The sequence below is a fragment of the Pinus tabuliformis genome, chromosome 5_1 (genome assembly GCF_031772625.1).
Source record: "Pinus tabuliformis cultivar Carrire ecotype Pingquan chromosome 5_1, CPIR1, whole genome shotgun sequence".
Lineage (NCBI taxonomy): Eukaryota > Viridiplantae > Streptophyta > Pinopsida > Pinales > Pinaceae > Pinus > Pinus tabuliformis.
This window is the reverse complement of record NC_142305.1, coordinates 486,258,583-486,269,257: the sequence shown is the minus strand read 5'-3', so window position 1 is coordinate 486,269,257 and position 10,675 is coordinate 486,258,583. Positions and strand designations below refer to the sequence as shown.

The following is a 10,675-nucleotide window of genomic DNA, read 5'->3' as shown; positions in this document are numbered from 1 at the left end:
TCAAGGTTGCTTTAGTTACGGTCAAAAATTGGGGCAGTGCCGACCATTCTTGCCACTGGAGGATTGTGTGTCAAAAGCTTTAATCTCAATCCCTCAGTCTTTCTATGCCCTTTCTAATTCTGTGTGTGGGGACTGATGTGATAGTTTCCCAGGCTCTTGTGGTTTTGAAGCTATGTGCTGCATCTGTTTCTGATTAGAGGCTTGTTGTGGCAGAATGAAAGGAAAAAGGAGAAAAGCAAGAAAGAAAGAAAGCGTGGATGGATTGGGTTGGGAGACTTGCAATTGCCTTTTGGCAGAAACCAAAGTTGAAGCATAAAATTCATGCTAGCAATTGGCCTTTGGCATGAACCAAAGTTGAAGCATTAATTAGGGCATGACGCAGCGTCACAGAATCTAAAGGCTGCATGCATGCCACAAGTACTGCTCCCTGGGTTTCTTTGGCCATGGCCTCCTCACTTTTCCATTAGCCCCACCTTTCCCACTATAACGTATATTCCCACATTGTTTTCGCAGTTCAGAGCTGCTTCCGTATTGCAGCAGCTATCTTTGTCAAAAGGATTAAAATCCTGTCATTCATAATAATTCATTGACTTGTTTCCGCCCATAATCTTTCAATCACAGTTCAACAGATCCATATATCCATTTTAATGTCGTGTCTGATGCCCTAACCTCAGAGGGATAATTCCTTGACTTGTTTCAGCCCATAATCTTTCAATCACAGTTCAACAGATCCATATATCCATTTTAGTGTCGTGTCTTATCCATTTTAGTGTCGTGTCTGATGCCCTAACCTCAGAGGGATCAAAACCCTATATCCATTTAGAGGGATTAAAAGCTTTGATGGTTAGCTTAGTTAGTCGAGTTTTGAGAGGGATCAAAAGCTTTGAGGATTGGTTTAGTTAAAGAAGTCCTCCTCATTAAAGTTTCTTTAAACCCTACATCCATTTTAATGTTGTCTCAAAACCCTATATCCATTTTAATGTTGTGTCTGCTGTTCTAACCTTAGAGGGATCAAAAGCACGGCTAGTTAGCTTAGTTAGTGTTGTGTCTAGTGATCTAACCTTAGAGGGATCAAAAACACTGTTGATTAGTTTCGTAGTCGAATCTTCAGAGGGATCAAAAGCCTGGAAGGTTAGTTTAGTTAGTTGAATCCATCATTAAACCACTTTTGCTATTAAAAAGCCATTTTTGCTAAGTTTTGAGAGTTATTTTACTTAGTGAAACACCTTTGCTATTAAGACCCTAAACCACCTAAAATACACCTACTGGAGTGATCGATCCATATCTCAAGATCCAGACTCTTTGATATTCTATGAAACACTTTGAAATACAATCAGTTTAGATCTTATCTGCTTGTCTCTTTTGGTGATCAAAATCCTTAAAATAGATTCAACTAAGAAATTCTCACTGTAACAAAGTTTATGACTTTACAGTGGGACCTTTGCACAGTCCCTACTTTATTTTGAACGCGTGCTGGGTAGCTGTCAACTCTGGTCGCAGAAATATCGTTCATCAGTATGGGATAAGGTTATTCAGATCACCTCAAATCTGGAAAAAACCAGGCATGTGTTTCCCATTTGTCCACGTCTACCCTCCACCTCCATTCTCGTTGTAAATATATTTCACGTGGTGTCCAAGCTGAGCTTGCTCTGTAGTTTGCAAACTGTCAAACTTTCATTTGCTTCCTGAAATCTGTAGCTGTAGCCAGCTACCCCCTGTAATTTGCTTTTCTTCTGGTTTTGAAGATAGAGGATTGACTGTATTGAGAGTAGAACTCAGTTGCAGTAGATTCTTCCCAGTCATCATTAGTGATAGAGACCATATAAATTATAAGATAGTGGTATTCAAATCTCAGTAAAATAAGTTTGAGAATATCATTTTATATATATATATATATATATATTTTTAATGTTGGTTTTATGAACAGCGATTTTTAACTTTGAATTTTATGGTCTACATAATATTTCATGACCAGGCCATAGCTACTTGAACTGCCCTGCTCATGTGGGCTGAGAGAGTATCTCATATTGTTTTTGATAGTAATGTCTTTGAATTTCATGGTCTATATAATATTTCATTACAAAGCGATAGCTAATTGAACTGCCCTGCTCATGTGGGTTGAGAGAGTATCTCATATTGTTTTGAGAGCAATGTTATGATTAGCTCCCCCAATTATTGAGTAGAGATCCGTGTTAGTAATGCTCTCAGAAGATTCATTGCCATAGATCATGTTTTGAGTTTTTGTAAAAAAATCTCATCAATCAGTTGGCATTTAAAGTCCCACCCATCTTTTGAGAATTCAATATAGAGTAGTTGCAGCAAGGAACTCCCTAAATCCAATAGAGATTAGTTGTGCTAAAATCTCATCAGTCTTGGGGTACCCTGCAACCCCAAGTTAGATATACTTCCATGGATTGCTCCAATGTTGTTTCTGACCCTTCAATTTCCATCTGTCGTGCAATCGATAAATGCAGTAAAAGCCTCAGTTACCAGAGCTCATGGACAGGGGACCTCCAGAGAATTTTATGCATGCAAGGTGGAAATGGTGATGGTAGCTATGCTCGCAACTCTGAAGCCCCTGCTTCTGCCATTGCTCTGTCCAAGGAGTTGCTTCTCAACGCCATTAACTGCATGAACCTGTTTCGAGGGGAGCCCTCGTTGCGTATTGCAGACCTGGGGTGCGGCACTGGCATCAACACCCTTTCTGCCATTGATTTCGTCGTTGAAAGCATCAAGAAGCGGTACGCCGGGGAATCGATCTCGGTGCCTGAATTTGAAGCGTTTTTCTCTGATCTTCCTTTGAATGATTTCAACACCCTTTTCCGGTCCTTGCCTCATCTGTGCCCCAGGGGAATTGACGAGATGCAGAAGCAGCATAGTTACTATGCAGCTGGTGTTCCAGGATCGTTCTATGAGCGTCTGTTTCCCAGGGGGAAACTTCATGTGGCCATTAGTTTGAGTGCTTTGCATTGGATGTCTAGGGTATGTGTTTTGACCTGTGATTTCTTTAAATTTATTTGATTTTTATGGTTAAATTAGATACTAAATTAGTGTAATCAGTTTTCATGTAATGATTTGAAAAGTTTTTATGTAATGATTTGAAAATCATGGCATATTTTGATTATTAAATTATTAATTATTTTTAATGGTGAAGGTAGATAGATAGTTAATAGATAGTAAATTTGTGTAATTATTTTTTTAATATAATGATTTGATTATTAAAATTCGTAGAGGTGTATATAAGTTTTTTGGAATAATGATCTGACTACTAAAATTTGTAGAGGTGTATATGCTTTATTTATTTGGATAAAATTTGTAGAAGTATATATACTCTATTCTTTTGGATGAAATTTGTAGAGGTGTATATACTTTCTATGTAATGATTTGATTATTAAAATTTACAGAAGTGTACATATGCTTCTATATAATTATTTGACTATTAAAATTTGTAAAAATGTATACTTTATTTTTTTAGATTTGAATTTATAATTTTTTATGAAAACATATTTTAATTATTAAACTTATTTAAAATTTATAATAATTTAAATTTATTTTAGTTTTAAATTTATGAAATAATAATAAAAATCAATATTTTAAAATGTAAATTTTATTAATACACCAATTTATAATCATCTTAAGAAAGTTGGACACTATATATATAAATAAAGTTAATGGTTTACTTAATATAATTATGAAATTTTAAAATAAATTAGGGGTAATATTAATTTAGTTTTATATCTATTAAATACTTATAATTTACAATTAGTTTTATATCTATTACATGCATATAATTTATGATTAGTTTTATCTCTATTAAATATATATAATTTATAATTAATTAATATAAAATATTTTTAGAAGTGATATACAAGATTAAAAAAAAAACATCAAAATATATAAAAATTTGATTTTTTTTTTCAAATTTTTTATTGAAAATTTAAAATAAATAAATTATAATTATAATTTATGTTAATTTTTTTAGTTATTTTATAAATTATTTTCATAATACAATGAATTGTTATGAATTTTGTTTTGTTTTGTTTTGTTTTTGTTTTTGTTTTTGTTTTTGTTGTTGTTTTTTTTTTTTACATATATACTCATATAATTATTCCGTAGAATCAAGAAAGAATCAGTACATCACTCTAGCGATATCACTCCTCTGGAAGCAAACATTTACCATATAGCATCCTAATGACTTAACAAATTTGCTGTTGTGACTGTGAACAGATTCCTGAGGCTGTATTAGACAAAAGTAGTCCTGCCTGGAACCAGGGGAGAGCATGGATTGATGGTGCAAGAAAAGAGGTTGTGGAAGCATATGCCAAACAGTCAGAGGAAGATTTGAAATCTTTCCTGCGTTGCAGAGCTGAAGAGATGGTCCCTGGAGGTCTGCTATTTATTCTCATGGCAGGCCGCTCTGACGAGCACCCACAGAACCAACTGGGAGATCCGTACTCCAGAGCCAAACATCCATTCACACAGGCCATGGATCAGGCTTGGAATGATCTAGTCAAAGAGGTTGGCATTCTATTCCTCCACAATTTCATATTTATTTAGTGTAGTTTCAATTTGTACATTGATTTATCTTAATTTCACATTTTTTTTAAAAGAGGTGTTAAGGATAAATTCAATAAAGTACAATATATTTTTATAAATTATTATTTTATGAGTGTTTTCTTTAATATAATTTGTTTGTTTAAATTGTTATTATTATATAAAATTATTATTATTATTTTAATTTTTTATAAATATAGAAATAAAAAATTATATATAAATTTAAAGGTTTTTATTTCTATAGATTTAAATTTTTTTTATTTGTAAGGTGTTTTTATGTGATTGTATATATAGTTTTAAAGTGTTTAAAAAATATTATTGAAAAAAATAATATTATCAAAATTATAGTAGTAGTGTGCAGTGTTTTGGATTGATGGTGATCGGGTGTTTTGTTAAAGTACTCTTTGATATGAAGTTACTAGTTCAATATATATTAGATATGATGAAGATGTTATTTTGTCAAATTTATATATATATATATATGATTATTTAAAAAATATATTCAATTTATTATTATTATTAACCACCAAAAATAATAATCTTTTAAAATTATATTTTATTTTTTTATTATTTTATTTTCATTTTATGCTTTTGATTAGTTACTAGTCCACTATAATTAATTTTATGTGTCTACGGTGTTTTAAAAATATAACTTAGCCTTCCAAAATTAAAATTATAATTCAATTTTTCAAAGAAAAATTAAAGATTTATTATTATTTTAATTTATTTATTTTTAATTGAATTATTTTATTAATTATATTTTCCAATAAAATTTATCTAATTAAAAAATATTGAAATACTACATTTAAATCAGCAAATTTATATAAAAGGAGTATTTTAAGTTAAAGTTTTTCACCATTTTAAGTTAAATTTTTTCTCTCTTTAATAATATATTTTATTATGAGTTTTGATGAGTAAAAAATAATTAAAATTGGAGATTTAAATGGTTAAATTTGTATAAGTTAGATTTTAAAATTATTTATATATTAAAAATATATTTGGAATAATTAAAAATTATAATTTCACTAAAAATAAAAATTGAATATTAACACTTAAGTATTAGATATAACAATTACATTTAGTTTTGTTAGATTTCACTTTTTAATGTTGGTGGGGAGGTTTGGTTCCAATAAGTTGTCTAGTTTAATCTAGCAAGATTATATACACTTGAAAACTACTCTAAACTTTTTGGTCCAATCTAACAATAACAATAACTATGTGTGTACTATGTACACTTGAGAGCTGCTATAGGCTCAATTTCTTCGCTCAAAAAAATTAATCTAAATCTCTACCTATTAATTACCCTACACACAGTGCATCATAAAAACATAATATACCTATGTCATAATGGAATATGGCCATTGATATGCTCATAAATTTCTTTTGGTGTGCAGAATTTGATTGATGAGGAAACCAGAGATGCATTTAACATCCCTGCTTACATGCGTAGCAAGGAGGAAATTGAAAGGGCGTTCAACCAGTGTGAGGCATTCGACATTAAATCCCTGAAATTCAGTAGAGTGATGGAACACTCAAAGGAGAAGCAGGAGAAATGGATCAGAGACCCAGTTTCGTATGGAAAGACAAAAGCAAACCTAGTTCGTGCCACGTTGAGGCCCATCATAGACGCTCACTTGCAATCATCCCATTTGTCTCAGGAGATCTTCAAGAGATTTGAGAAAAGAGTGGCTGAGGACATGAAGATGCTCAACAAAACATGTTACTATGGAATTATTGTTGTATCTGCCATTAGAAAGTAGTTTAGCTGCAACCTATTTTATGCTTTGGCTTGTTATCATTAATGAGGTCTTGAGTTCCATTACACGCTCTTCCATGTAGAGGAAGAAATGATTGAGGATATGGTGTTTTTGGCAACAAATCCACAGAGAATAAATAGTTGAGGAAGTAGTTGCTTTGGTGTTTTGATTAGGAATTTATATTATTTTGTTCCTAGTTGTAAAAAAAAGTTTATGGAGAAAATTGTGCTAAAGACATCAAATATTTTTAGTTTTGAGTGAATATTTTATCTATCATCAATATTAATACAAAATTAAGTAAATGAATATCATCAATATTAATACAAAGTTAAGTAAATGAGTTTCAAATGAATTATTTAAAAATCATGAAAAATTAATCAGTTATAACTATTTTTATTAAAAATGGTCATAGATCAATAACTTACTTAATACCCAATTAAATCTTAAAAAATAATATCTAATATAATATATTATTCAAACCGCTAGACAATTAAAAAATAATAAAAAACCTTAAAAACATCACATAATCATTGACCATGACCAGGTTAAGCCAAATAGACATTGTTATACTTACATTCAAAAGGTTTGTATGATATCATAATGCTTACATGCCAGTATAGGATGAAGTAAACATAACGTTGATATACATCCACTTGTTTCAATTTAAATGGTGGGCATAAAGTAAATGATGTGGCTCATTTTGAAATTGTGATATAAAGCAAACTCTATTTTATGAAAGCTTGAGGCATTGTCATATGCTTTAAGAAGGAAAAAGTTAAATAGGAAAACTAATATTTCATCGGTATAAATATGCTATATAATATTATTATAATAATAAATTATTTATTTTTTATTTTAAATAATTTAATTTAATCAATTCATAAATCAAATTATGAATATGAATTTTTAATAATTAAATTTAATCATTTATGATATTTAAAATGTAATAATATTTTTTTATTTATGTTTCATTTTAAGGATAATAAAAAAATAAAAATGTTAAAAATGTTTTTTGTTTTTCATTTTTATTATTGGAATACAAAAACTTTGACATAATTTATAAAAAAAATAAAAGTTGTTAATTTTGAATTTCTTTATGAATTAAAATTAATATTAAAATTTAAGTTCATTTGGTAGATGTTTTTGGTCTTTGTAATATTATTTTAAAATTATAATGAGAAATAATTTTAGAGCTTATCATTTTATGTTTTTATACAATTTGGATATCTTCTTTACTCTATGTAAATATCATTATGATCTTTAACACATCAATCTTTAATGTCAACACTTAATTGGATTGGTACAGGTTTAATAGAAAACTCAAACATGTCATTGGGTATGGCATGTCAACAACATTCCAATTGGTCATATCTAAGCAGATTATAACTCTAAGGATTGTGGCAACCAACTAGTAAGGCTAGACCAATGATCAATTATGACAATATTAAGAGATATCCAAGATAACCTAACACTTCAATAATTACTATCCATCATTGCACATATAATGCTAAGTTGTTACATAATTTTGGTGCTCCTATAAATTCTTGGGAGCTTATGTTGTAATATTATAAATAGGTCAATTAGTCTCAATTCCCAAGATGTAACACAACATAAACATTATGAAAATTGATTATTTTCCACCTTAGACTACATGTCCTCGAGCACAAAAATGTAAGTTGCACAATTAACACACAATCTTGAGATGAACATGAGGTGTTACATTATTTTTTTTATATAGAAAAAGACTTATCATTGCATTGTTCATTGTGACAAAGACACCCAACATATCAACTCTACTGAATTTTAGGACTCAAGGGATTTTGAGATGTGTTATAGTACCATAGTACTAGATACTAGTCACTAAAAAGCAAACAATGATATTTTTGTGAGCACCCAATTATTAACATTACACCATTTTTAAGTTTATCTAGTGATGATTTAACATGAATATAATTCTTATTCTATAACTTAATGTAGATTCTAATAGATAATCAAAGATTCAATCATATAAATATATTATGTTAAAGAATTATATTACAAAAAAATTAGTGAGAATTCATCATTGCAAAAATAGTAACTTCATTTCATTAAAAACTACGATAATACAATATAGTCACAAAGAGTACATGTTTTGTTTCTAAAAACAAAATATATTACATATACCATAGAATTGATCCACACAACATAAAATATAACTCACAACATATCCTAAATCTTTACAATCTTCACAACACTTTGGTTCATTGAAGTATATCAATGTTTCCTAAACATTTAACATTCTTCTCGTTGATTTACTTAATTGATCAACCTCAAATGAACCTTACACACACACACACACATATAAAAGTACAAGGAACCTTTCATATATATATATATATATATATATATATATATATATATATATATATATATATATATATATACACACACACCGAAAATAAGAATTGTTAAGAGATCAACTTTCACTATTAACATCAACTTAATAATTGTAACTAGATTTTAAAGTTTTGATAACATAAAAATATCATCTATTAAGATGATCGATAAAATTTGATTTCACTAACCTTATAAAAATTAACCATGATGAAACAACATGAAATATCCAATCTTCAAAACTAAGTCACATCAACATCTATATTCTTATGTATCTACTTTAGATCTTTTTGCTCTATCATTTATTGATATTAATCCCTGTGTAAAATTTTATCAACTTAAACTCAAATACACTTTACCCTTTTTTTTCCATTAAAATATATAAAAACAATAATAATAATTAAATTATTCATTTAAAAAATATATTACCTTTACTCATATTTCAAATTACAAAGTTACATTATTTTATTTTTAAGCACATTAAAAGTAATTATTTATAAATCTATTATTCATTTATTGATGTTCATCTATATGTTAAATTTTATTATAAATTCAAATATACGTTGTGTCTTCCTTCCCGCCTTCCTCTCTTTTTTTTTTTCCATATATATATATATATATATATATATATATATATATACTTTTAAAAAATATATTACCTTTACTAGCTTCTAAGTTGCTAGGTTAGACCATTTCCAAATATTTATAAACACATTAAATGCCACTATTTATAAAGTTATATATATATATATATATAGAGAGAGAGAGAGAGAGAGAGAGAGAGAGAATGGTTGTTAATAATATGATGAACTTGTGATGAATGTTATTGTAATCATTATAGGATAATCTTTTGCTATACTAACACTTAAATTTTTTATCCAATTTTTTCTTTTAAATACAAAATTTAAGATATATATATATATATATATATATATATATATATATATATATATATATATATATATATATAACAATGAGTACTTATTATATTAATTCTGTGCTTAGTCACGGTAAAATACACTAGTGAGTTATAATTTGAATTTGTCCATGGGCTTCAATTTTGTCATTTCCAGACTGATTAGTCGAGCCCAGTTGTTTGTGATCACTACAAAAAGATACAACCGGTACAATACTCTTATTTAACTTACTAGTATATATCCGACAAAATTGAGATGCTAGGATTACACAGAAAAAAAACCAACCATTGCAAATTGAAGCTAAGCATTAGGATCAGCTGAGCGATTTAAATCTATGCCCAAATTCTGAACTTCAGAAAGGTTGCTTTGTTCTTCTACAAGGGATCTCGACTTTGACACCTGGAGTTGAAGGTCTTCAATCATGGTGTGCAATGCTCCAACCTCGTCTTCAAGCTTAGAAACCTACTTAATTTTGGCATCAATAGTCTCTGAATTTTAATAAGCCATTGCCCTTTGTCGATACAACAATTCCTTAATTTCTGAGAGCTCTGTTTTGATCTCTAGGAGCTCCTGTGTACATTGCACATAAAAATCCAAAGTTAGGGGGGACAAAAAACATTGTTGGCAACCCATTGTTTGGCACGATGCCTCCTTCTCCCTCACCTAGACTAAGCATGGATGTCTGCTACCTCAAGATCCTGAATCCATCTCCTCAGAGTGCCACTGAATTGCACCGATGAGGATCTTCCTGAGTTAGCCCCCATTGAGCACGTCAGGGCAAGTTGGAGCACTAACCAAAAAAGAGGATGCAAACCAAGTCCCAAAGAAAGACTACAGTCTTGCACCCTAGAGAGGATTATGTATTCTTCTAACTAGGCGTACAAAACACAATCCAACCTGGATTGTAAACCACAAGAAGAATGGGAGGTGTTAGAGAAAATATGCAATTTATAACAGTGGCCCTATAGATACAATTTTGAGCCACCGGGATCCCAATACGATGTCATCATTTCTATGAGAGGAGAGAGAGCAACCATTATTTGTAGACGAGAGCTTGAGCAGTTGGGATTTCTA

The 10,675-nt window shown here is 29.7% G+C and overlaps 1 protein-coding gene across 1 annotated transcript; it reads left to right on the top strand.

Moving 5' to 3' along the window:
* Positions 1-221: 221 nt before the first annotated feature.
* GAMT2 (gibberellic acid methyltransferase 2) lies at positions 222-6,553 on the top strand. The gene is made up of 3 exons (XM_089432330.1): positions 222-2,982; positions 4,228-4,518; positions 5,949-6,553. The coding sequence occupies exons 1-3, from the start codon at positions 2,410-2,412 to the stop codon at positions 6,312-6,314; spliced, it is 1,230 nt and encodes a 409-aa protein (XP_089288456.1). The 5' UTR covers positions 222-2,409; the 3' UTR covers positions 6,315-6,553.
* The last annotated feature ends 4,122 nt before the right edge of the window (positions 6,554-10,675 follow it).

Excerpts from the sequence above, each read along its gene's own strand:
- GAMT2 (XM_089432330.1), top strand. The coding sequence starts at position 2,410 with ATGGATTGCTCCAATGTTGTTTCTGACCCTTCAATTTCCATCTGTCGT. Across the intron at positions 2,983-4,227 it reads CTTTGCATTGGATGTCTAGG|ATTCCTGAGGCTGTATTAGA; the intron begins GTATGTGTTTTG and ends GACTGTGAACAG. Across the intron at positions 4,519-5,948 it reads GGAATGATCTAGTCAAAGAG|AATTTGATTGATGAGGAAAC; the intron begins GTTGGCATTCTA and ends TTTGGTGTGCAG.